General features: G+C 40.2%; 1 protein-coding gene across 5 annotated transcripts in view; it reads left to right on the top strand.

Annotated features, from left to right (window-relative positions):
• PCDH15 (protocadherin related 15) overlaps positions 1–27,822 on the top strand; it is a 1,497,017-nt gene that overhangs the window by 1,318,924 nt on the left and 150,271 nt on the right. For all 5 annotated transcript variants that reach the window (XM_030569599.1, XM_030569597.1, XM_030569596.1 and 2 more), the window contains one exon: positions 25,897–26,006. In XM_030569599.1, coding sequence (XP_030425459.1) covers positions 25,897–26,006 — 110 coding nt within the window. The remainder of the gene's footprint in view (positions 1–25,896; positions 26,007–27,822) is intronic.

The following is a 27,822-nucleotide window of genomic DNA, read 5'->3' as shown; positions in this document are numbered from 1 at the left end:
TCTTTTTGAAGTTCTTCACAATCTGGTTTGGTCTTAACTATCTTGAGTCGTTTAGTATCATCTGCAAACTTTGCCACCTCACTGTTTACCCCTTTCTCCAGATCATTTATGAATAAATTGAATAGGATTGGTCCTAGAACTGACCCTTGGGGAACACGACTAGTTACCCCTCTCCATTCTGAGAATTTTCCATTAATTCCTACCCTTTGTTCCCTGTCTTTTAACCAGTTCTCAATCCATGAAAGGACCTTCCCTTTTATCCCGTGACAGCTTAATTTACATAAGAGCCTTTCGTGAGGGACCTTGTAAAAGGCTTTCTGGAAATCTAAGTTTACTATGTGCACTGGATCCCCCTTGTCCACATGTTTGTTGACCCCTTCAAAGAACTCTAATAGTTTAGTAAGACACGATTTCCCTTTACAGAAACCATGTTGACTACTGCTCAACAGTTTATATTTTTCTATGTGTCTGACAATTTTATTCTTAACTATTGTTTCGACTAATTTGCCTGGTACCAATGTTAGACTTACTGGTCCGTAATTGCCTGGATCACCTCTAGAGCCCTTTTAAAATATTGGTGTTACATTAGCTAACTTCCAGTCATTGGGTACTGAAGCCGATTTAAAGGACAGTTTACAAACCTTAGTTAATAGTTCCGCAACTTCACATTTGAGTTCTTTCAGAACTCTTGGGTGAATGCCATTTGGTCCCAGTGACTTGTTAATGTTGAGTTTATCAATTAATTCCAAAACCTCCTCTAGTGACACTTCAATCTGTGACAGTTCCTCAGATTTGTCACCTACAAAAGCCAGCTCAGGTTTGGGAATCTCTCTAACATCCTCAGTCGTGAAGACTAAGCAAAGAATCCATTTAATTTCTCCGCAATGACTTTATCGTCTTTAAGCGCTCCTTTTGTATTTCAATCGTCAAGGAGCCCCACTGGTTGTTTAGCAGGCTTCCTTCTTTTGATGTACTTAAAAAACATTTTGTTATTACGTTTGGAGTTTTTGGCTAGCTCTTCTTCAAACTCCTCTTTGGCTTTTCTTATTACACTCTTGCACTTAAGTTGGCAGTGTTTATGCTCCTTTCTATTTGCCTCACTAGGATTTGACTTCCACTTTTTTAAAGGAAGTCTTTTTATCTCTCACTGCTTCTTTTACATGGTTGTTAAGCCATGGTGGCTCTTTTTTAGTTCTTTTACTGTGTTTCTTAATTTGGATATACATTGAAATTGGGGCTCTATTATGGTATCTTTAAAAAGCGCCCTTGCAGCTTGCAGGGATTTCACTGTAGTCACTGTACCTTTTAACTTTTGTTTAACTAACCCCCTCATTTTTGTATAGTTCCCCCTTTTGAAATTAAATGCCACAGTGTTGGGCTGTTGAGATGTTCTTCCCACCACAGAGATGTTGAATGCTATTGTATTATGGTCACTATTTCCAAGTGGTCCTGCTATAGTAACCTCTTGGACCAGCTCCTGCGCTCCACTCAGGATTAAATCTAGAGTTGCCTTTCCCCTTGTGTGTTCCCATACCAGCTGCTCCATGAAGCAGTAATTTAAAGTATTGAGAAATTTTATCTCTGCATTTCGTCCTGAATTGAAATGTTCCCAATCAATATGGGCATAATTGAAATCCCCCATTATTATTGGGTTCTTAATTTTGATAGCTTCTCTAATTTCCCTTATTATTGTTATTCCTTTATTATTTATTCACTCCTAAGGTACAAACTGCATGGAGCAAAGAGGAAAAAAAATAAAAAGTCTTTACGCATGAGTATTATCAATCTCTGGCAGGAAGAAACAGACCACCCCTGCTGTAGTTTCTCCCTCTCTGTGTTTTCCAGCTTGTCAGCTTTTCATTGACACCCTGGGTAGTCTCTGGCCCCTGGCTTAGCCCCCACCCTTTCTAAGCCACAAAGTCCTCTAGTGTTATTGGGTACACCTACAAAACAAAAACACCACAGCACTGAGTTTCAGAGCCTCAGTCAACTGACTTGGGCTTGCACTATGGAGCTAAAAATAGCAGTGTAGATGCTCCCACTGAGACTGGAGCCTGGACTCTGTGGCTCAGCAAGGGAGGAGGGCCTCAGAGCTCAGGCTCCAGCTTAAGTGGGAACATCTACACTGCTGTTTTTAGGCCTATTGCCGCAAACCACATGAATCAAAGTGAGCTGATCTGGGCTCTGAGATTCGCTGCTGCAAGGGGGTTTCTGCAGTGTAAACATACCCTTAGTGTTAATAGATTCATAGATTCCAAGACCAGAAGGGACTATTATGATCACCTGCTCTGACATCCTGTATATAATACAGGATATTGAATTTCCCCAAAATAATTTCTACACCATCTCTTTTAGAAAAACATCCAATCTTGATTTAAAAATTGCCAGTGATGGAGAATCCACCTGAACTCTTGGTAAATGGTTACTTACGCTCACTGTTAAAAATGGACGCTGTATTTTGAGTCTGAATTTGTCTAACTTCAATTTCCATCTATTGGATCGTGTTATCCCTTTCTCTGCTACAGAGAAGAGCCCATTATTTAATATTTGTTTCTCATGTAGGTACTTAAAGTCACCCCTTAACCATCTCTAGTTAAATTAAATAGATCTAACTCCTATCACTATAAGGCATGTTTTCTAATCCTTTCATCATTCTTGTGGCACTTCTCTGAACCCTCTCTTATTTATCAGTATCCTTTTTGAACTACAGACACCAGAACTGGACACATTATTCCAACAATGGTTGCAACAGTGCCAAATACAGAGGTCACATAACCTTTCTACTCCATACTCAAGATTCCTTGGTTTATGCATCCAAAGATCACATTAGCCCTTTTGGTCACAGTATCAATGCCCATGTTTAGCTAAGTATCCACCTCGCACCCTAAATCTTTTTCATAGTCACTGCTTCCTAGCATAGAGTCCTCCATCCTGTAAGTATGACCTACATTCTTTGTTCCTAGATGTATACATTTATATATAGCCATATTAAAATGGATATTGTTTGACTGCACCAAATTTAGCAACCAGTTCAGATTGTTCTCTGTCAGTGACCTGTCCTCTTCATTATTTACTGTTCCCCTAATTTTTGTCTCATCTGCAGACTTTATAAGTGATGATTTTATGTTTTCTTCAAGGTCATTAATAAAAATCTTAAATAGTGTCAGGACAAGAACTGACCCTGTGGGATCCCACTAGAAATACATCTGCTCAATGACAATTTTCCATTTCCATTTTGAGGCCTCTCGGTTAACCCACTTTTAATCCATTTAATGTATGTCATGTTAGTATTATGAGGTTCTAGCTTTTTAATCAAAATGTATGGTTCCAAATCAAATGCCTTACAGAAGTCTAAGTATATTACATCAACACAATTACCTTTATCTAACTTGTACTCTCATCCAAAAGAGGCATCAAGTTAGTTTGACAAGATGTATTTTCTATAAAGCCATATTGATTGGCATTCATTATATTACCCTCCTTTAATTCTTAATTAGTGAAATCATGTATCAATAGATCAATCATCTTGCCCAGTATCAGTGTCAGACTGTCAGGCTATAATTACCCAGACCATTCTGTTTACCCTTTTAAAATATTGACACAATATCTAGGCCATTGTTTTTCCTTTCTGTGCTTAGTTCCTCTATCAATCTGCTATGGTCTACCTCCATAGAAGTAATGGATCATAAGCACACACACACAGGCATGCATCATACTCGTAAAAATAGATACTTCACAGTTTGTAACAAGTATATGAATTTCTTTGATTCTGGCATATTCTGAAAGACTCCTCTAACTATATAGTACTGCATATGTATCTCACTGAACTTTGAACACAATATAAACTTGCCATCCCCCTAAAACTGGGAATAGAAAAAACTATAGTTTTTTAATTAATGGGTCACAGTTAGCATCACAAAATGTGAAATGAACCATAGGAGGAGATTATTAAATTGGTATTTTTAGCAAACCTATCTGCTGTGATTACTTATATTTTTTAGAAGGTAAAACTTTAAAATATTTTGTATTGTTTGTTAATTAATAAATACCAGTTCCTCCTCACAACTAGAATATCATAGCTAATAGTGATGTGCTGCTATAGCAGAAAAGAAAATGCTAATTGAAAGCAGCAGTTATTGGCTCCTAGTTGTTGCCTTTGGGCACATTAAACAGATTGTTCAGACCTTTCATAATTAAAAAAAGGAAAATACTAGAATATTTTAGTCTCCTTTAGATTTATAGAATATGCTCTCATATCTCATTTTTAAATATGGGTCCACTTGTGAGAAATGTGAAGTTTGGTTCCAGTTTATCAGGTTTTTTTTTTTCCCTTGCAAGATATATGAAGATCAGAATTTCAGGCTGTTGAAAGTGATGTAGATGTAGCATGGCATGTTTTTCCTGGACTAGTAATAATACTGTGCAGTGTGAACATTTCTACTGTATAAAAATGAGATTTCATGACAGGCAGAATTTTCTTTCTTCTTTTCTTTGTCATTAACAGGTGTAATGTTTTCCACTTGAAGGTAATGTTTTCCATTTGACTAGATTTGTCAACACCATAGGCAGATCTAATTCAACCAAAGTGCTGTAAGATTTCACTGAATATGCAGACACAGAACAAAGTTATGGAAATATATCAAGAAGTCACCTGAAAGTACTGATGTAACATTTTTCAAAACACAGGAGTTCACTGCTGCTAATGCACACGTGGTCGAGTTTCTACTTTGTCTCGGTAAGGAGCTGATGTGCAGCTCTCCTCAGGGGACTCTTTTTTTTTTCAAAACATGACTGAGAATGGGGAAAAACTGAGAAATATACCAGGATTGTTACCAATTGCTCTGTCGCAGTGGCCAGACAGAGAAGATTCTGTGTTCTTGTGATGCGTGGATTCAGCAAGACCCAGCCAGCTGCAAAATCCATTATCTTTCCACTTCTTACAAATATGCAGGCTCTCCATAAACTTCTTCAGAGACAGCAAAAGTAAAATGTTACGTGTTGACCTTTTTCCATCTCCATTGCCACCATGATGGGAGTCTGAAGTGACCTTAGATATCCCTGCTCCTGATTCTGTTTTCCTTTATGGGATCCAGACCTCAACAAGGATTTCAGAGAAGCCAGTCATTGCAGCCACTGTCTCAACCCTTTTCTACAGAGGTCAATCCTCCTTCAAACATATGATCAAGAACTATTTCTGCCCATCAAGCAAGTGCCTTTCTCTTGTGCTAAGAAGCCTGACAGGCCTTCCTCTTCTGACATGCCGTGAAAGGTGAAAAGGAAATTGAAGCATATTCTCTAAGGTTTTGTAACAAGAGTAGGCATCATCAGTATTTTTCAAAGTCAAATATTGAACCTCCCAGCCTGAGGGAGTTTAGCACAGAGGACACGGGGCATTTAATCATAGCAGTGCTCATGATCTTAATTTTTTTCTGAGAATTCTAGATTTCCAACTATCATAAAAAAGAGGGCTTGGGGTTTTTTTGACCTTCAGAAAAAATAAAAAGTTTTTCCAGGTGTTTCCAGTTTTAAAGAAAGGATATTTGGGAGGAGACCTGATAGTAGATATTTCTTCATTAATATTTAATACAATACATAAATTCCTTTAAAAGAAAAAGAATATCTGAGATCCTTATTCTTATCCATTCCATTATTGCAGAATACACTAATAAACTTAATTTCCTCAGAAGTTGTGGGTTTTTACTATTAAACCAGGAAAATGGAAACAGTCTTAAAGATGTTTGATAGAGAGGAAAGGGGTGGGCAGCATCTTAACATATATCTTTTTTTCATCAGAATATTTATCATTAGGTTGAGGGATATTGAGAAGGCTTCTCTTCACATAAGATCATTTCAAAACAGAGTCAAGAAACATTGAATTGTGACATTCTAGCCAATTCTACTTTGGGCATTTTCAAGATTTGTCTATACATAAAAATGGACAGACAAGTGGTGGCATACAAAACATGCTCTATTGCTATTGTCTGTGTGCCACCAATGTTCAGAAAACAAGGCTTCTCTCCTCACCTCACTGTTCTGGGAGACAGATGATAAAGCAATAACAGATTTTTCTGACTGAGGTGTTGTCATGGTATAATTCCCCAATCTGAATGTTAAGAGTCCAAAAAATGGGGTACCAGCATGAATTCCTCTAAGCTTAATTACCAGCTTAGATCTGATAAGCTGCCACCACCCAAAAATATAGTGTTTTGGGGCAGTCTGGTCCCCCCAAAAACCTTCCCTGGGGACCCCAAGACCCAAATTCCTTGAGTCTTACAACAAAGGGGAATAAACAATTTCCCCTCTTTCTCCTTTCTTCCTCCCAGATCTTTCCCACCCTGGGTACACTAGGAGATCACCGTGATTCAAACTCCTTGAATCACAACACAGAGAAATCAGGTTTTTTCCCCCCCTTCTCTCCCCCTCCCAGGCGTTCCCTCCCCGGGCTATCCTGGAGAGATAGACAGATTCAAGCTCCATGAATCTAAACAAAAGGATTCCCCTTTTCCCCCCTTCCTTCTTTCTCTCTGTCTCCCACCAATTTCCCGGTAAGTACAGACTCAATTCCCTTGAGCCTCAACAAGGGGAAAAAATCAAACAGGTCTTAAAAAGCAAAACTTTTAATAAAAAGAAAGAAAAAAAGTTAAAGTTGTCTCTGTAATTTAGATGGTAAAAGTTACAGGGTCTTTCAGCTTATAGACACTAGAGAGAAGCCTCCCCCCAGCAAAATACAATTTAAAATACTTCCAGCACAATACACATTTGCAAATACAGAAAACAATCAAAAGACTAAACTCGCCTTTTCCCTGGTACTTACTAAAATTAGAACAGAAAAGATTTTTTCAGAAAAATTGGAGGAATCTGCTTACATGTCTGGTCCCTCTCAGAATCCAGAGAGAACAAAGCAAAACCCAAAAAACACAAACAAAGACTTCCCTCCACCGAGATTTGAAAGTATCTTGTTTCCTGATTTGTCCTCTGGTCAGGTGTTTTTGATTCACTGTTTGTTAACCCTTTACAGGTAAAAGAGACATTAACCCTTAACTATCTGTTTATGACAGGTGTGTATTTATCTTCTAGTATAGATAGATTCCCAAACTCAATCCCATTCAGCTCAATTTTCCTAGCTCAGGATGCTGTAATCAAAGTCACAAAGGCAGAGATGACACTCAGGATGTCTCCACCCCAATAAATCAAATTCTGACTTCTTTGGCTTGCCCCTTCCTTTTGAGAGAGCAAGAGAATTACCCTTTTCTCAGAATGAGAAAACATAATATCAGAAAATTGGAGTCTGCCTGTAGGTTCAAATGGTGGTTGTTTAGAATTTGCTTCATTTCCCTCAAACTAATTTTAGTTGCTGTAATCCTTCAATTTTTATCTGAAAAGAAAGAAAAATCCCACTGGCCATTTCCGCATTTGTTTTGGAGCAACAGAAGAAGGCTTCCAAAGCATCCATCTCTGACTTGATTTGCTCAGCTATCTTTGAAACATTCAAGAAGTGGTCCCTGATCCCTTGCAGTAAAAGCCCATGATATAGGGGATGATTCCTGAACAGAAAATAATGTCAAAGTGGCCACTCAAAAGTCCATTCACAGTTTTACATTAGAAGTTAGACACTTTTGCCTCAGGGGGGGTGCAGCTTTTGGCAGATATTGTCTATGGGCTGTAATTCAGTAAACCAATTTTTTTTTAAGTCAAGGGCATGTTTTTTACCTCCCTAATTCTATTCACTGGTACTGCTGTTTAGAATGTATTACTGCTGCACCAGAGAATCATTTTCTCCTACTTGTAAAATGAGAGAGTAGCTCCAGTTATCCATACACCTACCCAGTTAGTCTTGTTCTATGTTAGTGATATTTGATATTAACAAGGTCTATTAGTGTTAATCCTGTGTGCACTAGTAGCAGTGACCTCCTTTGAGACAAAAAGTTCTTCTTTCTTCTACCTGTTGGACTGTCATCAGCTATGGAGAAAGGAGGCTATATTAGTATGGATTAATGAAGCTACTTTTATAGAAACTCATTTTACAGATGGTGAAGAAAGTCTGCACAGTCACTGCAGAAGCTATTAATATCACACACTTTTGTACCGGAAGAGTATTAAACAAAGCTTAGTAGCTGTGGAACACTTAATTCCTGCACTCATTTTCTTGAGTGCCTGAATCTTAATCACAAGAGAAAAATGTACCACAAAGTACAAATGAGATTCATGAACTATAATTAACTTCCTGCAGAGCATCAAAGCTGACTAGTTAAGTGCCATTTGATCATATTTTCCAATGGAGGACAGCCTCTCCCTGCCAGAAAAAACAAATCCCATTATTACTCCCATTTATAGGGGCAACCCTACATTTCTTACTCAGATTGAACCAACATTGACTTCAGTGGGAGTTTGGCTATAGGAAGGCATGCAGATCAGGCCCTTGCCGTTAGAACCATTAACACTTTGAACTGTTGGCTATTGTTTAGTTATTGGAAAATGAGAATTAGTGTTTAATCATTTTTATTTCTGAAAGCATAAAATCAAAATGCAAATGATAAATACCACATTGTAGATTTTAATGTGTACTAAAAACAGAACTGCTGCAGCAAGTATGAAGCTCTGATGTTGCTAGTGGATAATTAGATGGTTAACAGGCTAGAAGAGACTGGTTTAATAGTTGAAGTGTGTTTGTTTGCTCACATTTCACGCGTTTAATAATACTCTGTTTTGTTTGTTTAACTATTTCAGATGTTTCTATTTTGTTTTCTTTGCTAATGAAAATGTTTTCCCATTAAATACTATGGTGAAATGATTTACCTAAATTTTTTATCAGCTAAATCATAAGTGATTCTGACTCCAGTCTGATCCTGGGCATATGTATTGCTGTGTTTGGCAGAAGGGCAGGTGGGAGATCATAGCTGAATTACCACTTACTTTTGATAGATAGATAGATCTTAGGGGGGGGTAACGTCATTTTATAGTCCATGATGGAATTTTATAGCTAAGTTAAACTCAGAAAATATAGATGTGTAATAGTAACGCGGACACAAGTTTTATAGTAGAGCATGCTGTGCCACTGCAGTGTCAAATTCTGTCAACGTTCAGTGACCTATTTTAAGGGAACAAAATCACTCCATTATCCTTGATTTCACAAGAAGAAATGATAGCAGAATTCAATCTGCACAGAAGATCTGAGAAATTATAATATATGAGAAAATCCAACAATCATGTTACAATAGCTAACCTTTCAGAAGTTACTAAGGAAAATATATTTTTCCCTTCTTTTCTTTGGTGGTATTCCTGACAAAAATATCGAAGTCCTAAGTAATAATGTCAGCACTTAGCTCTGATTTAGAAATGTTGCTGGAATTACACAAACACATTGTGCCTGATGACATAGAGTTCATCAGAATGAAGTTTGACATTTATCTTAAAAGATAATGGGCCAAGGCAGTGGTTCACTGTAACAATGCCTAAACTCCCTTGTCATCTGGTTTAGAGATAAATACCATGAAAAAGGTCAAAACATTCTGAACTTATCTGTGAACTGAGGCAGAGTGAATGGATGTTTATAGCAGAGAACACTTTCTGAACAGACTTTGAATGCAATATTGCATGGAAAAGAGACGGTTTTCATTGGGGAGAAAGTATTCTTTTCAGGAAAAACCCTTTGGCTTATTGGCAATTGGTGTCACTTCAAACTCTCACAGTTGAGCTAACAGCGAACAGCAGCATTTGTGGGAGTTCGGCCTGAAAAGAGAGTGGTGGTTTTGTGTTCTAGAGGTACAATCTTTAATTTTTCAGGGATTTGTTCCAGGTGTGCAGCTTGATCTGGTGCTTGCTGATATCCCTTAATGAGAGGATAGTGCAGATCTTACTTGCCTAGGTTTAAAAGCCAGTCAGTAGTGAATGTTGGAGCACTGAACACTTAGCAGCTAACAACAGAATTTCGATGGGAGTTTGTAGGTGGAAGTTTGTGGTGATTTATGTCCTCTCTTTTTCTGTAAGAGTAGGGACTCAGAAGACAAGGTAATGATGGCTACTGAGGCGGCACTAGAAGTGACCCGAGAAGTAGAGGAGACAAAGAAGATGGTTGGATGCAGAAGCTTCAGGGTGTGCATTATCCTTGAGTGGATATCTGATGGAAGCTACTTATGCATGAAATGTCACCTCATAGAACTCATGGCAAAGAAGATCCAAGGATTAGAGATGCAGCTGGAGACAGTGATGGAATTCAGATGGGGATTTGTTGGTATAATGTAGGAGAAGAGGAGGAGGTGGTACAGACAACTCAATATATGCAGCTACCTGCCAAACAAAAGGCTCTGAGGGGAAAAGTGCTGTAAGAGCAGGGTGATCCATGGAGGAGCATGACCAAAAGGACAAGACAGAGAAAGGCCAGCTACTGATGATGAAACTGAGTTGAGTGACAAGTTTGCTGTACTGGGGAATGAGGAGAAGAAGCAAACAAATGATGTGGTGGCAAGGAAGAAAAGAATGGAAACCAGCCCCTGAAGAAGAAAGGAAAAGATGATGGTGATAGTCATAGACTGGAACCCAAGGAAGAATTAGAGTGATGTATTGGAAGACAGAGAGAACATAAAACAGATTCATATTGACACCCAGAAGAGACAGGTCCATGTGAGTGAGAAATCCATGCTAAGAAGAATCAACAGGCCTGGCACCAGATCAGATCCAGAGAACAGAAGAGTATCCTGTCCACCAGGAGCAAGGATTTGAGATGTGGATGTGAGGTTGAAAAAGGATCCTGATAGGGCTAGGGAAAAATCCCCTGACTGTGCTGCATATTGGGATTAATGATTCTACTAGATTCCCACTGGAATGGATCAGGATGATTGTGTGAGTCTGGATAAGTTGCTTAAAGAAGAGGAAGGAACATTCCTGGTCCCTGGAGAAGGAAGGGCCAAAGCAAGACATTATAATGAACCTCAACAGATGACTCAAGGATTGGTGCTATAAGGAAGGTTTTGATATAATAGATTATTGGGAGGCATTTCTCTAGTCTACACTGGGGTGGGGGGGAATCAATCTAAGATACGCAATTTCAGTTACAAGACTAGTGTAGCTGCACATCCTGCAGTTTCTGCATCCAACCATCACAGAAAGAAGACTTTTTTCAACAGATGGACTCTATTTGATATTAACCTTCTGGGATCAAGACTGGCATGATAGATAAAAAGGGCTTTAAACCAGGAAATGAGGGGAGAAGACTGAGAGAGACTCAGATAATCTCCACATTCTGCTTCAATTCAAAGAAGAAGGAAAAACAGCTAAATGAAGATATAGTACGGGATAAGTGAACACCAGAAGGTGAAAGCATGGATGGCAACAAGATAGAAAATAAAAATATTGACTGAAGTAGTAGTCAGGTAGATTTTACAGTTGGTCCAAGAGCTATACCTAATCTAGTTTCATAGAAAACTGGATGAGGTCTGAAGGAAATAACTGAGATGCTTGTATATGAATGCAAGCAGTCTGGGAAATAAAATGGAGAAACTGTAACTATTGGTGCAGGAGATCAAACTGGATATTGTAGGGATTACAAGATCATGGTGTAAGAACAGTCATGACTGGGGTACAGGTATTAAAGGATATGTAGTGTTTAGAGATAATAAGAAAGGTAAGGTGGCTGGGTAGCATTGTACTTTAATGATGCAATAAATTGTTAAGTAATAAGAACTGATGGTATGGACAAAACAAAATCTGTTTGGGTCTAAATCACTCCGGGGAAGCATTGTAAAAATGCTTCTACTGGGATAGTGTTAGAGCTGTAGACTCTCATGGTAGAACTTAGATATGGCTAAAGATCTTTTTAAATCTTATTATAAATATTGTGTCATAATGTGAGACCATAACTTCCCAGCTATAGCTTGGAGAATAAATGCTACTAATATTGGTAGGACCTGGATCTTCCTGGATGTGATAGACTACAGTTTTATTCATCAGGTCATCACTGAACCAACAAAGAGACAATACAATTTTAAACTAGATTTGGTAAATAATGAGGACATCATGGTCATAGGAAATAGCCTTGTATTAAGCAATCGGGAATTGTTTCAGTTTAAATTATATAGAAGGATAATCCAAACCAGTTTGTCAGCTATGTTTATTATTTTCATTTCAAAAGGGCAAACTTTGGGAAGTTAAGGGAATTAATTAAAGAAGTCAACTGAACTGAAGAGTTTAGACTTAAATGTGAGGGAAGCTTGGAATTTCTTTAAATCAACTGTACAAAAATCTATCTATTCCAGGCAAGGGGAAACAATATGTAGGGGAAGGTTCCAAACCCAGCTAGATGAATAAATGATTATTAAGAGTAAGCAGAGAGCCTGTAGCAATGGGAAAAGGGATTCATCAGCAAAAAAGGTGAATATTGTAGGCTAGAAAATGTAGGAAAAAAGTGAGGATTGGCAAAAATCAAGCTGAATTAACTCTTGGCAAAAAATTAAAATAAATAAGCAGATTTTTTTAGTAATCTAAATAAAAAGAGAATAAGGAAGGTTGTGCTGAAAGGTGAACTCTAAGAGTGAAGGGAGGTTACTAGGAAGTTCCTCAAGGATCGATCTTGGGACCATCTTGTTCATTATTTTTATTAATAATCATGGCATAAAAAGTAGAAGTGTACTAATGAAATTTGCTGATTATACAAATTTGGGAGCCATCATCAATACAGAAGAGGATTGGAATATTGCACAGGAAGATCAGGATAATGTTGAAGACTCGAATAACAGAAATAGGATGAAATTCAATAGTACAAATTGAGAGATCATGCACCTAGGGTCTAATAATGAGAATTTCTGTTACAAGCTGGAAGCTCATCAACTGGAAGTTTTAGAGAAGAGAGATTTGGGAGTTTTGGTTGATCACAGGATGACAGTTAATGTTGTTGAACAAGGCATTGGTAAAAATTGTATACAATTCTGGTCATTCATGTTCAAGAAAGCTAAATTCAAAGTGGAACAGGTGCAGAACAGAGCTATTCTGATTGGGGTATGATGAACCTTTTTTTATGTGAAAAGATTGGTAGAGCTTGGCTTGTTTAGCTTATCAAAAAGAAGGCTGAGAAAGGATGATTGCTTTCTGTAAATACATAAGGGAGATAAACACTGGGGAAGGTGAAGAGCTATTTAATCTAAAGGTTAATGTTGGCACAAGAACAAATTATATAAATTTGCCATGAACAAATTCAGGATGGAAATTAGAAGAATGGAGTGAGGTGTGAGATTCTGGAACAGCCTCTCAATAGGAGTTGTGGGACAACAACTTAATTAGTTTTCAGAGAGACCTGGAGTGGAATTATATGATAGGGTTGCTTGTGATGATATGGGGCAGGGTTCATCAACCATGAGAGTTTCCATCAGTTTGTCTCATGTTGCTGAACCCTGACGGAAGAGATTTCAATTGATGACTGCAGAGGTCCTCCAATCTATTCTGGGTCAAAGGTGGTTTTGGTCTACTTCTTCTGAAGCATCAGAGATGGCCATGGCTGGAGATGGGACAGTGGACAGGAGTGGTCAATTCCCTGAGGTGGCACCAAACATTCTTTCGTTCACATGCCTAGCTGGATGGTTATTGCTCACATGCTCAGAGTTTAACTGACACCATATGGAGTGAGGAAGGAATTTTCCCAAAAATCAGATTGGCACTGACCTTGGTGGCGGTTTGCTTTCCTCTGCAGTATAGGGTCCAGGTCAGTTATCAGGATTATCTGGGTATATCTCACTTAATCAGTTCCCCGCCATTGCAGAGGCCTCAGGCATTAGTGCGTCTTGGTCCCTCCTATTCCCTGCCTGTGGCACATAATAGTTTAGGCCATTGCTTCTCAAACTTTTTGCAGTCTAAGGCACACTCCAATATAGGGTTTGTGTGGCGCACCCTCACCTCTGCATGCTAAAATTACGTCTTGTGATCTCATGCATGATGAGCCACAGCACAAATTGGAATTTGGTTCTGACACTAATTAAAATAAATTAGCATTTTATTCCTTACGAGTGATTTTTTCAAAATTCCTGATGGCACACCCATTCATGCCTGATGGCATGCTGGTTGGGAAACACTGGTTTAGGCTCCTGAGAGTTGTAATACTTTGGTCTAATTTCAGTAGTTGGAGTTCGAGTGTAATTGCTGGGTGGCAGTGGTGGTGATGGCCTGTGATATATGGGACATCAGATTATGTGATTTGTTGGTCACTTCTGGCCTTAAACTCAATGAGTCGCATGTGATGGAAGGTGAAAGCTTAAAAACTTGATATATTTTTTCTCTAAAATTTAATTATATCCCCTTCTTTTTCTTTTTTTTTTTTTTTAGTTGGCAAAGTTATGTCTGCAGAACTGAGTGAGCAGGAACTCAATTCATTCTGACTGTAGATGGAAGGAAGCTAAACAGCAACAACTACTGCATTTACTGTCTGACTTTATATATTTATATTTTACTACTGCAGTCAGAATATAAAAAACCTTTTGCAGCTTATGAAGTTTTTAAAAATCCAAATGCACAGTCAAGAAGTTCACTGTTTGTTTGTAGACCTTTTTTCCAGCTGACAATTCAAAAAAAAATTTGCTTAAGAAAATACATTGTCAGTTGGCTTATCTTAGTTGAGGCACTGTGATGTTTTGTACAGAATGGATCTTCCAACAGAAGACTACATTAATTCAAGACTTTATGTTTTAAATAACCTCTTTCATGAAAGCATTATAAAACATTTTTCAGTGAAAAGCAATAGATAAGATGTTTTGTAGAGATGGGCACAATACATAAAAGCATGAAGTGCATATTGCATATAAAGAGGGAGTAATATAAACTAAAATACAGCTGACAGTTGAAAGTACCAAGGGGAGAGAATGTAGGATCCATTTGAGAGTGATGGGAATGGGACCATGAGGTCAACTTTCTGTTAAAGACATTTTAAATTGGTCAGGCTAAGGATGTTACCTTCACTATGTAGGAATGATTTTAAAATCCTGTAAATATTAATATTTATTTCTGAGATAGATAATTAGACTTTTTAAAACCAACACAAAACAACAAAATACAGCAAGCTAAAAATCCATTTGAACAATACAAAACATGCCCACAGCTTATTATTACGCTTTAGTGTTATGCCAAATTTTCAATTTATTTTTGGTTCTGCTGCTCTTCAGCTTAATTCTTGATCAAATCTTATACCCATGCTCTTGTGGGTAGAAGAATTTCTTGGTAAATTTGAAGTGCGTTAGGTGGCAGATTGAAAAACAAGCTTTGTATCCTCCTAGACCAGAGGTGGGCAAACTGTGGCGCATGGGCCACGTCCGGCCCACGGAACCCATCTGTCCAGCCCCTGAGCTACTGACCTGGGAAGCTAGCACCCTGCCTCTCCCCTGCTGTTCTCCCACCCCTGCAGCCTCAGCGTGCCGTGCCACCGGCACAATGCCCTGGGCGGCCTGACCTGGTGCTCTGTGCTGTGCAGTGTCATGGCTGGCTCCAGCCACAGCCGTGCTGCCAGCTACCAGTGCTCCAGGCAACGCGGTAAGTGGGCAGGGAGCAGGGGAGGTTGAACAGAGGGTAGTAGAGTTTGGGGTGGTGGTCAGGAGGCAGGGGTGTGGATAGGGGGCGGGGCAGTCAGCAGAGAATGAGGGTGTTGAATAAGTGCTGGGGTTCTGGTGGGCAGTCATGAATAAGAGGAGGGGATGGGGCAGTCAGGGGCAGGGGTTCTGGGGGCGGTCAGGGAAAAAGGATGGTTAGATGGGGCAGGAGTCCTAGGGGGGGCATTCAGGATGAGAGGAGGGGTTGATGGGGGTTCTGGAGGCATTCAGGGGACTGGAGTGAGGAGGGTGAATGGGGCAGGGATCCTGCGGGGGGTGTGGTGTCAGAGTGGAAGGAGCAGGGGTGGGTGGGAGAGAGATTTGGGGCTGGGGATGGGCCATGCCTGGGTGTTTAGGGAGGCGCTGCCTCCCCTAACTGGCCCTCCATAGAGTTTCTGAAACCTAATGCCTCCCTCAGGCCAAAATGTTTGCCCACCCTGTCCTAGACAATCTATCACAGAGAAAGAGAAAGAACACAAAATAAGTGAGTGAGGAAAATTTAGTATTTCACTCTGCCAATTACAAAAAATTAATATAGAAGTTATGCCTTACAGAATTTTGATACCTTGCTGGAGAGAGGAGCAAGGAGACAGAACATCTAATGGCAAGCCAAATACAGCACCTTAAAAAATATGCATTTTACAGTTTTAAACATCTTCCTGCTAAATATTAAATCTGTTTTTATCCTATTTTTCTTCTAATTTGATCTTTTTTTATTTGGGCCAAACACATTTTACTGAGCTGCCTTTTACTTTCTCAGTAGTACACAATGAAATAAATACTACAAAGATCAAAATCCTACATGTATTCACAGCCTGAGGAACTTAACTGTGGGAGTAGAGAAAAGGACCAAAAGAACCACTCCACAGCCATTATTCTGGCTTTTAAGTCATTTTGTTTTTCCCAAATGTGAGGCTGCCACATGCCAACCTCGACTTAGTGTAAACTAGAGCAGCTTAAATGCTGCTCTATTTTTACAACTTGCTGACTCTATCCCCTCTACCCCCCCCCCGCCCCCATACTTCTCAAGGGCTGCTTGACAACAAGAACCAGCCAGATACAGCACAGTCCTGGCCATTCCCTGTTTTACCAGTCCCCACTAGGGGCCAGTGTAGGTGTGCTGTTGGTGCCTCTGTCAAGCTGTCTTTAGTGGCTATTGACCATGAGTGCTAGCCTCAGGGCAGACTCTTCAGGAATATGGCACAACCCTCAAAATGGTTGTATGTTCTAGAAGTAGATTTTTACCAAACAAAAAAACAAATGTGAACTCCTAAAGCACTATAACAGCCTGAACATGGAGTCACAGATAGCCTTCTTGGGCACTCTGATCTATCTTGCCAACCAGGCAAGCTTCTCTTTGTGATAGATTGTCCCTTACACCAAAAATTACAATAATATTCAGGTTACTCTTAGTCCCAAAGGGCCAGTCACTTATCCCATATCAACTGTATTGCAGAACTTAAACCAAAGACAACACTTGTAGCCAATCTATAACAACTTATCTAAAGATTTATTAACTAGGAAAAATAAATTGGAGTTGTTTACAAGGCTAAAACAGGTAAACATATACACACACAAGAAGATAGTACTGCTATAATGTGCAAGCTTTATATGTCTGTTAGGGATAACCCAGACAAAACAGCTGGGGTTCTTTTGCTTATGCTTAGTGATTCTTGTTTCTTTAGAGTCCAAGCAGGGGAAATAATGTAATTTCTCCTTATCAGGGATTTTTATTCCCTTGTCCCCAGAGTCAAAGCTGATGGAATGAGTTCAGGTGCAGGTCTCCTCTTCCTGGAGGCACTGAAGAATATAATTAACTATGTATTGGGGAGGCTGGACCTCCCCAAACAACAAGGCATGGCCCCACCCCTGCTTATCACCACTCCTTGTGTGCGGCTCCGAGTCCCGTCCTCCAGTGCTCTGGCAGGGGCTGGGGAAGCTGGGGCTGGACGCCGCCCACCTTCCCAGCGCTCCGGAGATGGAGAGGCTGTGCCACCCATTCTCCCGTGCTAGGGGCGCTGCGGCCACCTGCCCTCCCATGCTCTGGAGCTGGGGGGGGGAAGGGCAGGGCCAGGGGAGGTGCTAGCCTCCCCCAGCTGGCAATTCACACGCCAACCATGCAATTAACAAAGTCTTTGTTCTTTGATGTCTCACTCACAATGGCTCATTTGGTTTAAAAGGCATTCTCCTTTGGCAAGACCTAACATCTTCTGTAGGTAGCCAGTATTTGCATTAGAGAAGGCTTTTCTCCTGTTTGATGAGTTCCTCAGTTACAGAGATTTACAATGTAAACAAATAACATAACATCTGTAGCCATGATGTAAAGTTATAAGTGAGATCATTGCATGCAGCATCATACAAGCATTTCATCAGGTCTGAATACCAACTTAACATCTACTTTAGCAATGCTAACACACCAGTAAACCGAACTATGTCCAGCTGTTTTGCCTGCTTGTTGGTGTTCATTGAGGATTAGGGGCCTTGCCATATCCTGGTGCCTGGTCTGGCAGCATCACAAACTATATCATTGACCATAAACTATCAGTGGAATTCTTCCACTTCCATGGCAAGGGAAGGATTTCCCAAGCAGAAATCTATACTTGCCAATTAAACTGGCTTTTAAGGTTGCTTTGTGCCATAGAAGGGCTGTGATGTGGTATACTAACCTACACTGGCCAGGAAGAGTTAGTGAGCTGCTGTGGGATCTATCAGCTTCGCCCTGCTAAACCTACAACAGGTGCCAGACTTGCAGGGAGGTGTTGAAAAGGGGCTAAGCACAGCTCAGTTGGGCTGACCAGGAAGGAGATCAGATCATTATCTCTCTGGCTGAGAGAGGAATAGCTTGAGATCCAGTTGCCTGCCAGAGCTTCCCCAATGGAAGGTAGGCCTGATGTGGGAGTATTGTGTAATTTGTCACCAGCGACTTATCTGCTGGTGCTGAGTAAGGGTATGTCTACACTACAGGATTATTCTGATTTTACAGAAACCGATTTTTGGAAACAGATTGTATAAAGTCGAATGCATGCGGCCACACTAAGCACATTAATTCGGTGGTGTGCGTCTATGTACTGAGGCTAGCGTCGATTTCCGGAGCATTGCACTGTGGGTAGTTATCCCATAGCTATCCCATAATTCCCGCAGTCTCCCTCACCCATTGGAATTCTGGGTTGAGATCACAATGCATGATGGGGCAAAAACAGTGTTGCAGGTGATTCTGGGTAAATATCGTCAGTCAATCCTCCCTCTGTGAAAGCAACGGCAGACAATCATTTCATGCCCTTTTCCTTAGATTGCCCTGGCAGCCACCATAGCACGGCAACCATGGAGCCCGTTTAGCCTTTTTTCACTGTCACCGTATGTCTACTGAATGCTACTGACAAACGCTGTACTGCAGTGCTACACAGCAGCATCCCCTTGCCTTTGCAAGTTGGCAATGACGGTTACCAGTCATATTATCCCGTCTGCTGCTGTCATGGGTGCTCCTGGCTGGCCTCGGGGAGGTCGACTGGGGGCGCATGGACAAAAATGGGAATGACTCCCCAGGTCATTCCCTTCTTTAAGTTTTGTCTAATGGAGAGTCAGTCCTGCCTAGAATATCAGGCAAGCCTACTAAAGAACCAGAGAGGCAAACAGCCGCTCCGGGTCAGAGCCCCAGACATCCCGCAGAAATGATGAGCTGCATGCCATTCTAGGGGGTGCCCCTGCAACAACTCCTCCCTTTGCTTCCCTCGTCCCCCACCGCTACTGGGCTACTGTGACAGTTATCCCCCCATTTGTGTGATGAAGTAATAAAGAATGCATGAATAAGAAAAAACACAGTGACGTTTCGTCTTTTGGAACAGAGTTCTGATGGATTCATCTCCCCATACAGAGATCAGCTTCAGTATCTCCGGTATGGTCTATACTGGAGCTCTTGTTTGATTCTGGGACTGCGTGGTCACCTGTGCTGATCGGCGCTCCCTGCTGGGCAAACAGGAAATGAAATTCAAAAGTTCGCGGAGCTTTTCCTATCTACCTGGCCAGTGCATCCGAGTTCAGATTGCTGTCCAGAGCGGTCACAATGGTGCACTGTGGGATAGCGCCTGGAGGCCAATATCATCGAATTGCGACCACACTAATCCTAATCCAAAATGGCAATACCGATTTCAGCGCTACTGCCCTCGTCGAGGAGGAGTACTGATATCGATATTAAGAGCCCTTTATATCGATATAAAGGCTTTGTTGTGTTGATGGGTGCAGGGTTAATGCGATTTAATGCTGCTAAATTTGATACAAATTCATAGCGTAGAATAGGCCTAACTCTGCTGCAGGTGTTGTCCAGTCTAAGGGGATGACAGCTTAGTAATAGACCTTTTGTTTCTTTACACCTGAGTGGGGACCTGGTAGAGAGTTGTCACGAGCCCAGAAGTGACCCAGTCACAGTGGCACAAAACATTTTTTACCGGGTAAAAGATCTAATCCCATGAATACAGCGACACAGACTTTGTAGGTAGAGAAGCATTATAACTATTACTATATCACCCAGCTTGCACCTCACAAGAGGGTAATTTTCAGAAAAAATTATGTTTACTGTGAATGAAGCAGATTTTTGTTTTTCTTATTTAAATGGCAGTTGTTTGAAGCAACATGAGTGTTTTATATTGTCAGAATAAATCCCAAAAAGAAGTATTGGTGGCACTTAGAAAGATTGGACTGCAGGTAAAGTGGCTGAAGTATGTGATAAATGCAGTTATACTAAAACACTTATGGTATATAAGGAGTTTATCACACAAACCCACAGTTTATGACTATCACCATTACATGTGTCGTTCTTTGTGTATATCTGGATATATGGGTATGTAACACTAGGAGACAGTGAAATATTTCAAATAATGTATTTAGGAAAAGGATATATAAATATATAGTATATACGAGTAGATGTCCTTTCTGAGGACAGGATTGAGAGACAGATGCTTTAGAATTCTTACTTTGTTGTTGGCAAAGACATAGGTGTTGTGTAGGTGAAAAAAGAACTTAATTCTCTTTATTTAGAATAATTTTTGAGCACTCCTTTCAAATTTAGGGGGGGAAAAACCCTGGGTTTGTTTGTTTATACTTTATATTCATACAGCCCTTTGCATTTACATAGTCCATTCCAGCCAAGTATCTCAAAGCACTTACAAATATTAATGTAATGTATGAAGACAAACAACATTGTTGGTAGATAGGTAGGTAATAATATCTTCATTTGCAGATGGAAAACCTGAGGCACAGAGACATGAAGGCCCATATCCTCAAAGATAGTTATTATCTCCTATTGATTTCAATGGGGATTATGTGTCTAAATACCTTTGAGATCTAGGTCTCAGTGCCCAGGAAGTCTGTGACAGAGAAAAGTATAAGCCAACTAATCTGAATCTTAATCATGTGCTTAAGCCACATGACTGTTCTTCCCCTTCTAATATTGTATTTGTATTGTAAAATTGCAGACCAGGTGGGTTAGACAGGATCATGAAACATAGCTAGTGGTGTTTCTTAGTCCACAAATAAATAATTGTGCCTTTTTCTCTAAATAATTTTAAACTAGTGAATAAAGATGCCTCTCCCTACTGCCAAAATAATTTCACACTTAATTTATTTCCCAAGTGAAAACAATGCTTCTACTGTACATTTTAGTGTTAAAAATGGAAAATAATGTATTTATCTCTAAAGACAGGGTATTATAGTTGAAGTACAGGGCAAAGAACAGTATGTTATCTACTGAGTTCTTCTCTCCTTTACCAATTCACTTATCTGTAGTTCAGCAAAAGGTTCTTAAGGGACCCACTGTAAGTTCTAATTGAACTGATGTATTGCTCTTTGCACCTGATTGCCTTAGTTAAATGAGGGAAATGAAATCAATGAGGTGCAATTACTGGAAGGTTACAAAGAACATGAATTTCCGTGGTTCTATCTCCACTTCCTTCAAATTCTCGTATACACAAAAGCAGCTTCCTAATTGGTATTGATTTGTCAATCCCTTGAATTCAGCAATGTCAGAATAGAAGTTACAGGATTGTGTTTCTGTTGTTGTTTTCTGTTGGGGTATTTTTTGGGGGGGTGTTAAAATACTAAAACCAACTTGGGACCACGTAGGATTTTTAGATAAGAAAACTTATATTCTTCATAGACTTCAATTGTGTGCATTTTGAAGAAAGAGGGGAGCCAAGGAGTCTAATGTAACATAAAATAGATTTTAATTTCATCAGTAACCTACATTTGATGAACACATTAAATAAACTGAATTTTAAACTGCATCAAAATTGGTTTAATTGTCTTTTTCCATGTCATTAAGACCAATCTAAAAATGCACATTCATAATAATTATGCAGATCTAGTTTTAGTGGTTTAGTAAAACACAGTTATAATGACTTTAATTTCTATAGTGAATAGCAGACTTCCGATAGAAGGACTGGAACCGTACTCTATGTGTGTGTGTCTTTGTAAATCTGGCTAACGTCCCATCTTATATGAAAAATTCATACTGTAACTCAGAAACCAAGGTCAAATTGTTGGTATCCCAGTATATAATTGTTAAGCGTTGATCAGGTTTCAGTAGTTAAGGTTGCAAACAGGGTTCTATTAAAGAATGCAATTTTCAATCCCTCTATAGCTTTGAATAGAAAACATTGTGTGGGCTAAAACTTCTAAAATGATTCTGAAAATAGAGGAGAATTTTTGAAAAAATATTTTCTGTAATGAGTGCTGTAGTAATTATAGACAACAGCCAGAATTGTCAAACCTGGGTCCCTAAAGTAAGGCTTCTAAATAAAGGTGTCCTAATTTTCAGAGGTGCTGAGCATCTACAGATCCCGGTGAAATGCTACTGAATGTCCATTTTTATTTAGGAGCCTAACTTTAAATAGCCAAGTTCAAATTCTGTTTGTCCGTATCACATGAGTATAATAAAGTGTGAGACTAGAAAGGAAAATATTTTTATTAAACATCCAAATATCAAAACTTGTGGATGAATGCAAAAAGCTGCTGCTGCCTGTCTTGTGGCCAGTGGCCCTTCAGGAAAGATCAGGGCCCAAATGATCTGTGATGACCCTGTGGGGAATACCTGGGGGCAATCAGGTGCTCCAGGTTGCACCATTTAGCTAATTAGAAATGGAGCAGCTGAGTTGAAAAGAAACAGCTAGAACAGTATAAAGAGGAAGTTGTCTCTACAGAAGCCCTGTGGTAGTTGCAGGCTAGAGGAAACTATAGGATGTGGAATAAGCCGCTGTGGGGATTAGCCCTGAATCAGGGCTTGGAATTGACAGCAAAAGCCCCAAAAGAACTGTCAGAGTCCCTGCAGAAGGGAGACAGTGGGGAGTTCCTGTCAGTAAGGTCCAGGAAAAGAGCTTGATAGGCATACAGCTTGAGCCTGGCTCCTAGGAAGGGAGTAGGAAGATGAAGAGTGTTAATTTAATTTAATGGGGACTTGGGGCTCTCAGTCCACAGAACTGACAGCTCGTAAGCCCCATGTAACCACTCTGCAGCCCTCTAAAGGGTCACAACCCCCTCTCCCAGTTTGAGAACCCCTAGTAGCAGAACAGAAGACTGAACCCTAGCGTGGATGGGTTGGAGCAGCTGAATCTGTGAGGCAGGAGGGGCTGCTGGCGATTTACTGAAGAGAGGAGGCTGGAGAAGAATACAACTCTGGTGAGGAGGAAGCTGAAGCTTGGGACTATCTCTGTATTGATTTATTGGTTATTAATGAATAAAGTCTGTTGGTAACAAAAAAATAATGAAAAAGGAGTTATGGAAGGTAAAGTCTGACTCAGGACTAATTTATATAACCAAAAGGGGAAATTGAGGCACATTTCCCAAGGCCTGGTCTTGTGACACTGACCTTTCATTTGCTCATATTCAGAGTGATTATTACCTCATCTTTTGCTATAACAAATAGCTGAAAGTTGCTGTTGAGTTTACTTCCAGTATCTCACTAAATTTGTTGAAAGGAAGCTGTTTAAATTACATTAGCACTGATTCCTTAAGTGAAGGATAGCTCCCCACTACTTCCTCCTTTACTTTTATTGGGGAAAGAAGTTCTATGGCACATGTTGGATGTTGTCAAAATGTTCCTATAATTCCTGTGGTTAGGTGAGGAGGGTTTTGCTGTAGATTATATAGTCATATTGTTTTTCATAAAAGTATCACTCGTGACATTAATTTTAGAGAGAATGTACTAAATGTCCTAAAATTTGGACAGGGAGGTATCTGAGGGTGGAATTTTATTTACTGAGTATCAGGAGGCAGCTCGGTAATTACATACAATAAAATGAGCAGTCTGGATATGAGATACTCATTTATAAGTCTAAGGCCATAAGAACAAGGACAGGTGTCTATTGGTGGAATATCATTTACAAAACAAAAGAATAATTAAATTTACATATAGATGAATGCCCAGAGAGTTTTTTAAATGTAAGCTTCTCCTTTGTTCTTCAACTGGCTAACTTATAGGTCTCAAAATGTAACCATAAACAGGGAATCATCATCAAGTGGAGATATTTCCAATGGGTTCCCACAGGGATCAATTCTTCCCCTAGTCAGTTTAACATTTTTGTCAGTGACTGGAACAAAAACATAAAATCATCGCCAATAAAGTTTGCACCCAACAAACAATTTAGGGGTGTGGTAGATAATGAAGAACACAGATAAGTTATTAAGCGTGATCAGGATCACCTAGTAAACTGGGTGCAAGCAAACAAAATGTGTTTTAATATGGCTAAATATAAATATATACACCCATGAACAAAGAATGTAGGTCATACTTACAGGATGGTGGAATCTATCTTGGGAAGCAGAGATTCAGAGAGTTTTGGGGGCAGAGGGGAATAACCAGCTGAACATAGGCTCAAATGTAACATTGTGGCCAAAAGAGGTAATTTGATACTGGGATGCACAGTCAGTGGAATCTTGAGTAGGATTAGAGAGGTTATTTTACCTCTGTATTTGGTAGTTGTCTGACTGCTGCTGCTGGAATACTATGCCCAGATTTGGTGCCCTCAGTTCAAGAAGGATGTTGATAAATTGGAGAGGTTTCAGAGGAGAGCCACCAGAATGATTAAAAGATTAGAAATCATGCCTTATAGTGATAGATTAAATGAGCTAAACCTATTAGGCTGAACAAAGAGACTATTAAGCGGTTACTTGATTATACTATATAAGTATCTATATGAGAAATAAATATTTAGTTACGAGCTCTTCTATAGAGCAAAGAAAGGTATAACACAATCCAATGGCTGGAAGTTGAAACTAGACAAATTCAGACTGGAAATAGAGCCTAAAATGTTAACTGTGAGGGTAATTAACCACCAGGGCCGGCTCCAGGCCCCAGCGCGCCAAGCGCGTGCTTGGGGCAGCATGCCGCCGGGGGGTGCTCTGCTGGTTGCCGGGAGGGCGGCAGGCGGCTCCGGTGGACCTCCCACAGGCGTCCCTGTGGAGGGTCCGCTGGTCCCGCAGCTCCGGTGAAGCATCCGCAGGGACATCTGCGGGAGGTCCACTGGAGCTGCGGGACCGGCGAGCGGCAGAGCACCCCCCGCGGCGTGCCGCTGTGCTTAGGGCAGCAAAATGGCTAGAGCCGACCCTGTTAACCACTGGAATAACTTAACTAAGGGATGTTGTGGACTCTCCATCATTGACAATTTTTAAATCAAGATAGGATATTTTTCTAAAATAATTGCTCTAGTAATTATTTTGAAGAAGTTCTATGGCCTGTGTTATACAGGAGGTCAGACTATGTAATCACAACGGTCCTTTCTTGCCTTGGAATCTATGAATTTGTGGATGTGGAAGGGGAGATAGTTTTCACCTTTATAACTTTTAACTGTGTGACCTTTCCCATTGATTTCACTAGGATTACTCATGAGCTTATGTGCATGCTTAAATGCTTTTGCTAAATTGAGGTCTAAATGCAGGAAGCGGTGAATTTCCTGAAAAGTATCTTGATTTTTATAAAGTTAGTAATGTAGGAACCTTTGCCCACAAACCTTTCTAGCAGATGTCATTTTCATTTAGCAGAGCATAGCTCTATAAAGTACCTTTTTTTGCTGATAACTATTGCTTGCTTTTTTCCAGGTGGTGAGTATTCTTCTCTCCTGTTATCTTTATCCCCCATTTTTCTCTTTCTTATACCTTGAGGATGTGTTGTATCCTCACATTGTCATATTTCATATGTTATCTACCTTAATTTCCAGTAGACAGTCAATATTGCTGCTAGGATTAAACTTTGCCATGTTAATCAGGTCCTCAATGTCAACCTACTATGGCAACCTAATAGATGGGGAGAAATGCTAATATAGAGAATAAATGTGTCAATCTGATTCTGCAGACCCCCGCCAGTGAGTGAAGGTGCACCCAAAGGAACTCTAATTGCTGTTGTTACTGCTGCTGCCTTGAATCAGACTATTGTGTATTCAATTGTTTCAGGAAATGAAGACGGTAAGTAATAGTATCTCAATGAAGTTGCAGATTATGCTGTATGGTACATTCATTAAAAGTAAACAATTTCAGAAAGTGGTGTATGTATAAATAAAACAGCTTGTGCAAAATCCTGCCTCACCCAAGCCTAGCCCAAGTAGCAGCTTCTGCTGCCATTACTTTGCTTTCATAAACCTGCTACACCCTGCCTATGCAACAGAACTGCATTTGATGCCCTTTACAGCTGAAAAGGAAGCAGGGTTTGCTCCTTAAAATGTAAGAGATATTTTTCGTAGCTCAGTAAGAGTAAGTGTGTTCTAGCTAAAATGTAGGAAGTTGTTTGGTTCTATATTGTGTTATATATGTGTCAATATTAGATTCTTCAGTTGTCATTAAAAATATATATAATGTGCTTTTGATTGTGCTTTAAATGGAATCAGCCTAAATCTATCCTTTGTATAAATGGGATGCTCACTACCCCTGCAATGTGATTTTTATTGATTATCATGAACACTTGAAAAATATCATAGAGCCACACAATATCCCCCTTCATGAAGAAATCTCACTTGAAAAATCTCCATGCAGTATTTTCAAGATATCATCCCTCCGGGTGAATGGGCTTATTGCTGAACAGAAGGTACAGGAAGGAATAGTGTAAGGACCTGTATGTTCATTGATAATCCTAAATTTACAACAAAATCCAGTTGCAACACTACGGTATTTTGGTTGTCCATGAAAGTGGCCAGTCTACCAAACTGTTCCCTGCTGTGTAGTTGTAGCCATCACAGGCTATTAGAGAGACAAGATGGGTGAGGTAATAACTTTATATTACCTTGTTTCTCTAAACTGCTCCCTGGCACCCCTATTTTTCCTTGCACTATGTCTCACTGTTGGTCATTCTGCCACAGGTAACCTGGTTGTGGCTTCACACTTTGCTTCCTCTCCTGGGAGCAGATATAAGACATTGAATGGGATTTAATGTTAGTGGCCCTCAAGTATTCACATACAATAGAATTTCTGACAGGTGATCCTGAGGTTTGCCACATAGAGCAGCTGGTTCTCAGAGCTGTCTTCTGGCCAGCTCTGATAATAAAATGGTGCACTACGTCAACTGCATAATGTTCAAATAGAATTGCTTCTGACCTGTCTCATGACTGGGATGAAAGTGTATATAGTGTAGTATTGTAGTCGTGTCATGATCGTGGCTGGAATGGAAGTGATGATGGGAGATTTACATGTTCCTGGTGAAGTTCAGCCCTCTTCTTGCACACTGATAAAACCTCTCTGCTAGGGATAACATATCCCTGCCTCTAGCATGCCACATCACTAAGCACCCCACTGCTGAAAAATGCACACACTTGATCAACTCAACCAGGATATATTTTCATTTAAGGAAGTATTAGACTTGTGTTAGTTGATTGCAGTAGAGACGCTTGCAAAAAGATTTGCCATAACTTGAGTCAGTTTGTTTCAGACTAGCCAGCTGACAGCTTCATTCCTTGTTGTGGACCAAGGCGGATTAGGGATTTGTGAAGCCCTAGGCCAGAGCAAGTGAGGGCCCCTCCCCACCACTTCTGCCTGCAGTCTTCCCCTCCCATCTCCTCCCCACTCCCTGGTGTTCCTGCTGAGGAAATGGAGTTGGCCTGTGGAACCTTGGACCTCCCCTGGCCTCCCCTCACCTGGCACTCCTGCCAGGAAGCGGGTCGGCTCACGGGGGCTTTGTCCGCTGCCCAGCAGGAGGGCCAGGCAGGCAGAGTGGGGCAAGCCCCTGCGCCCTTACCCTGCTCCTCGGCAGGAGCACTGCTTGAGCACCCATTTTTCCCAGCAGCTACTCTGC

Source organism: Gopherus evgoodei, chromosome 7, assembly GCF_007399415.2.
Source record: "Gopherus evgoodei ecotype Sinaloan lineage chromosome 7, rGopEvg1_v1.p, whole genome shotgun sequence".
Lineage (NCBI taxonomy): Eukaryota > Metazoa > Chordata > Testudines > Testudinidae > Gopherus > Gopherus evgoodei.
This window is presented reverse-complemented; position numbering and strand designations above follow the sequence as displayed.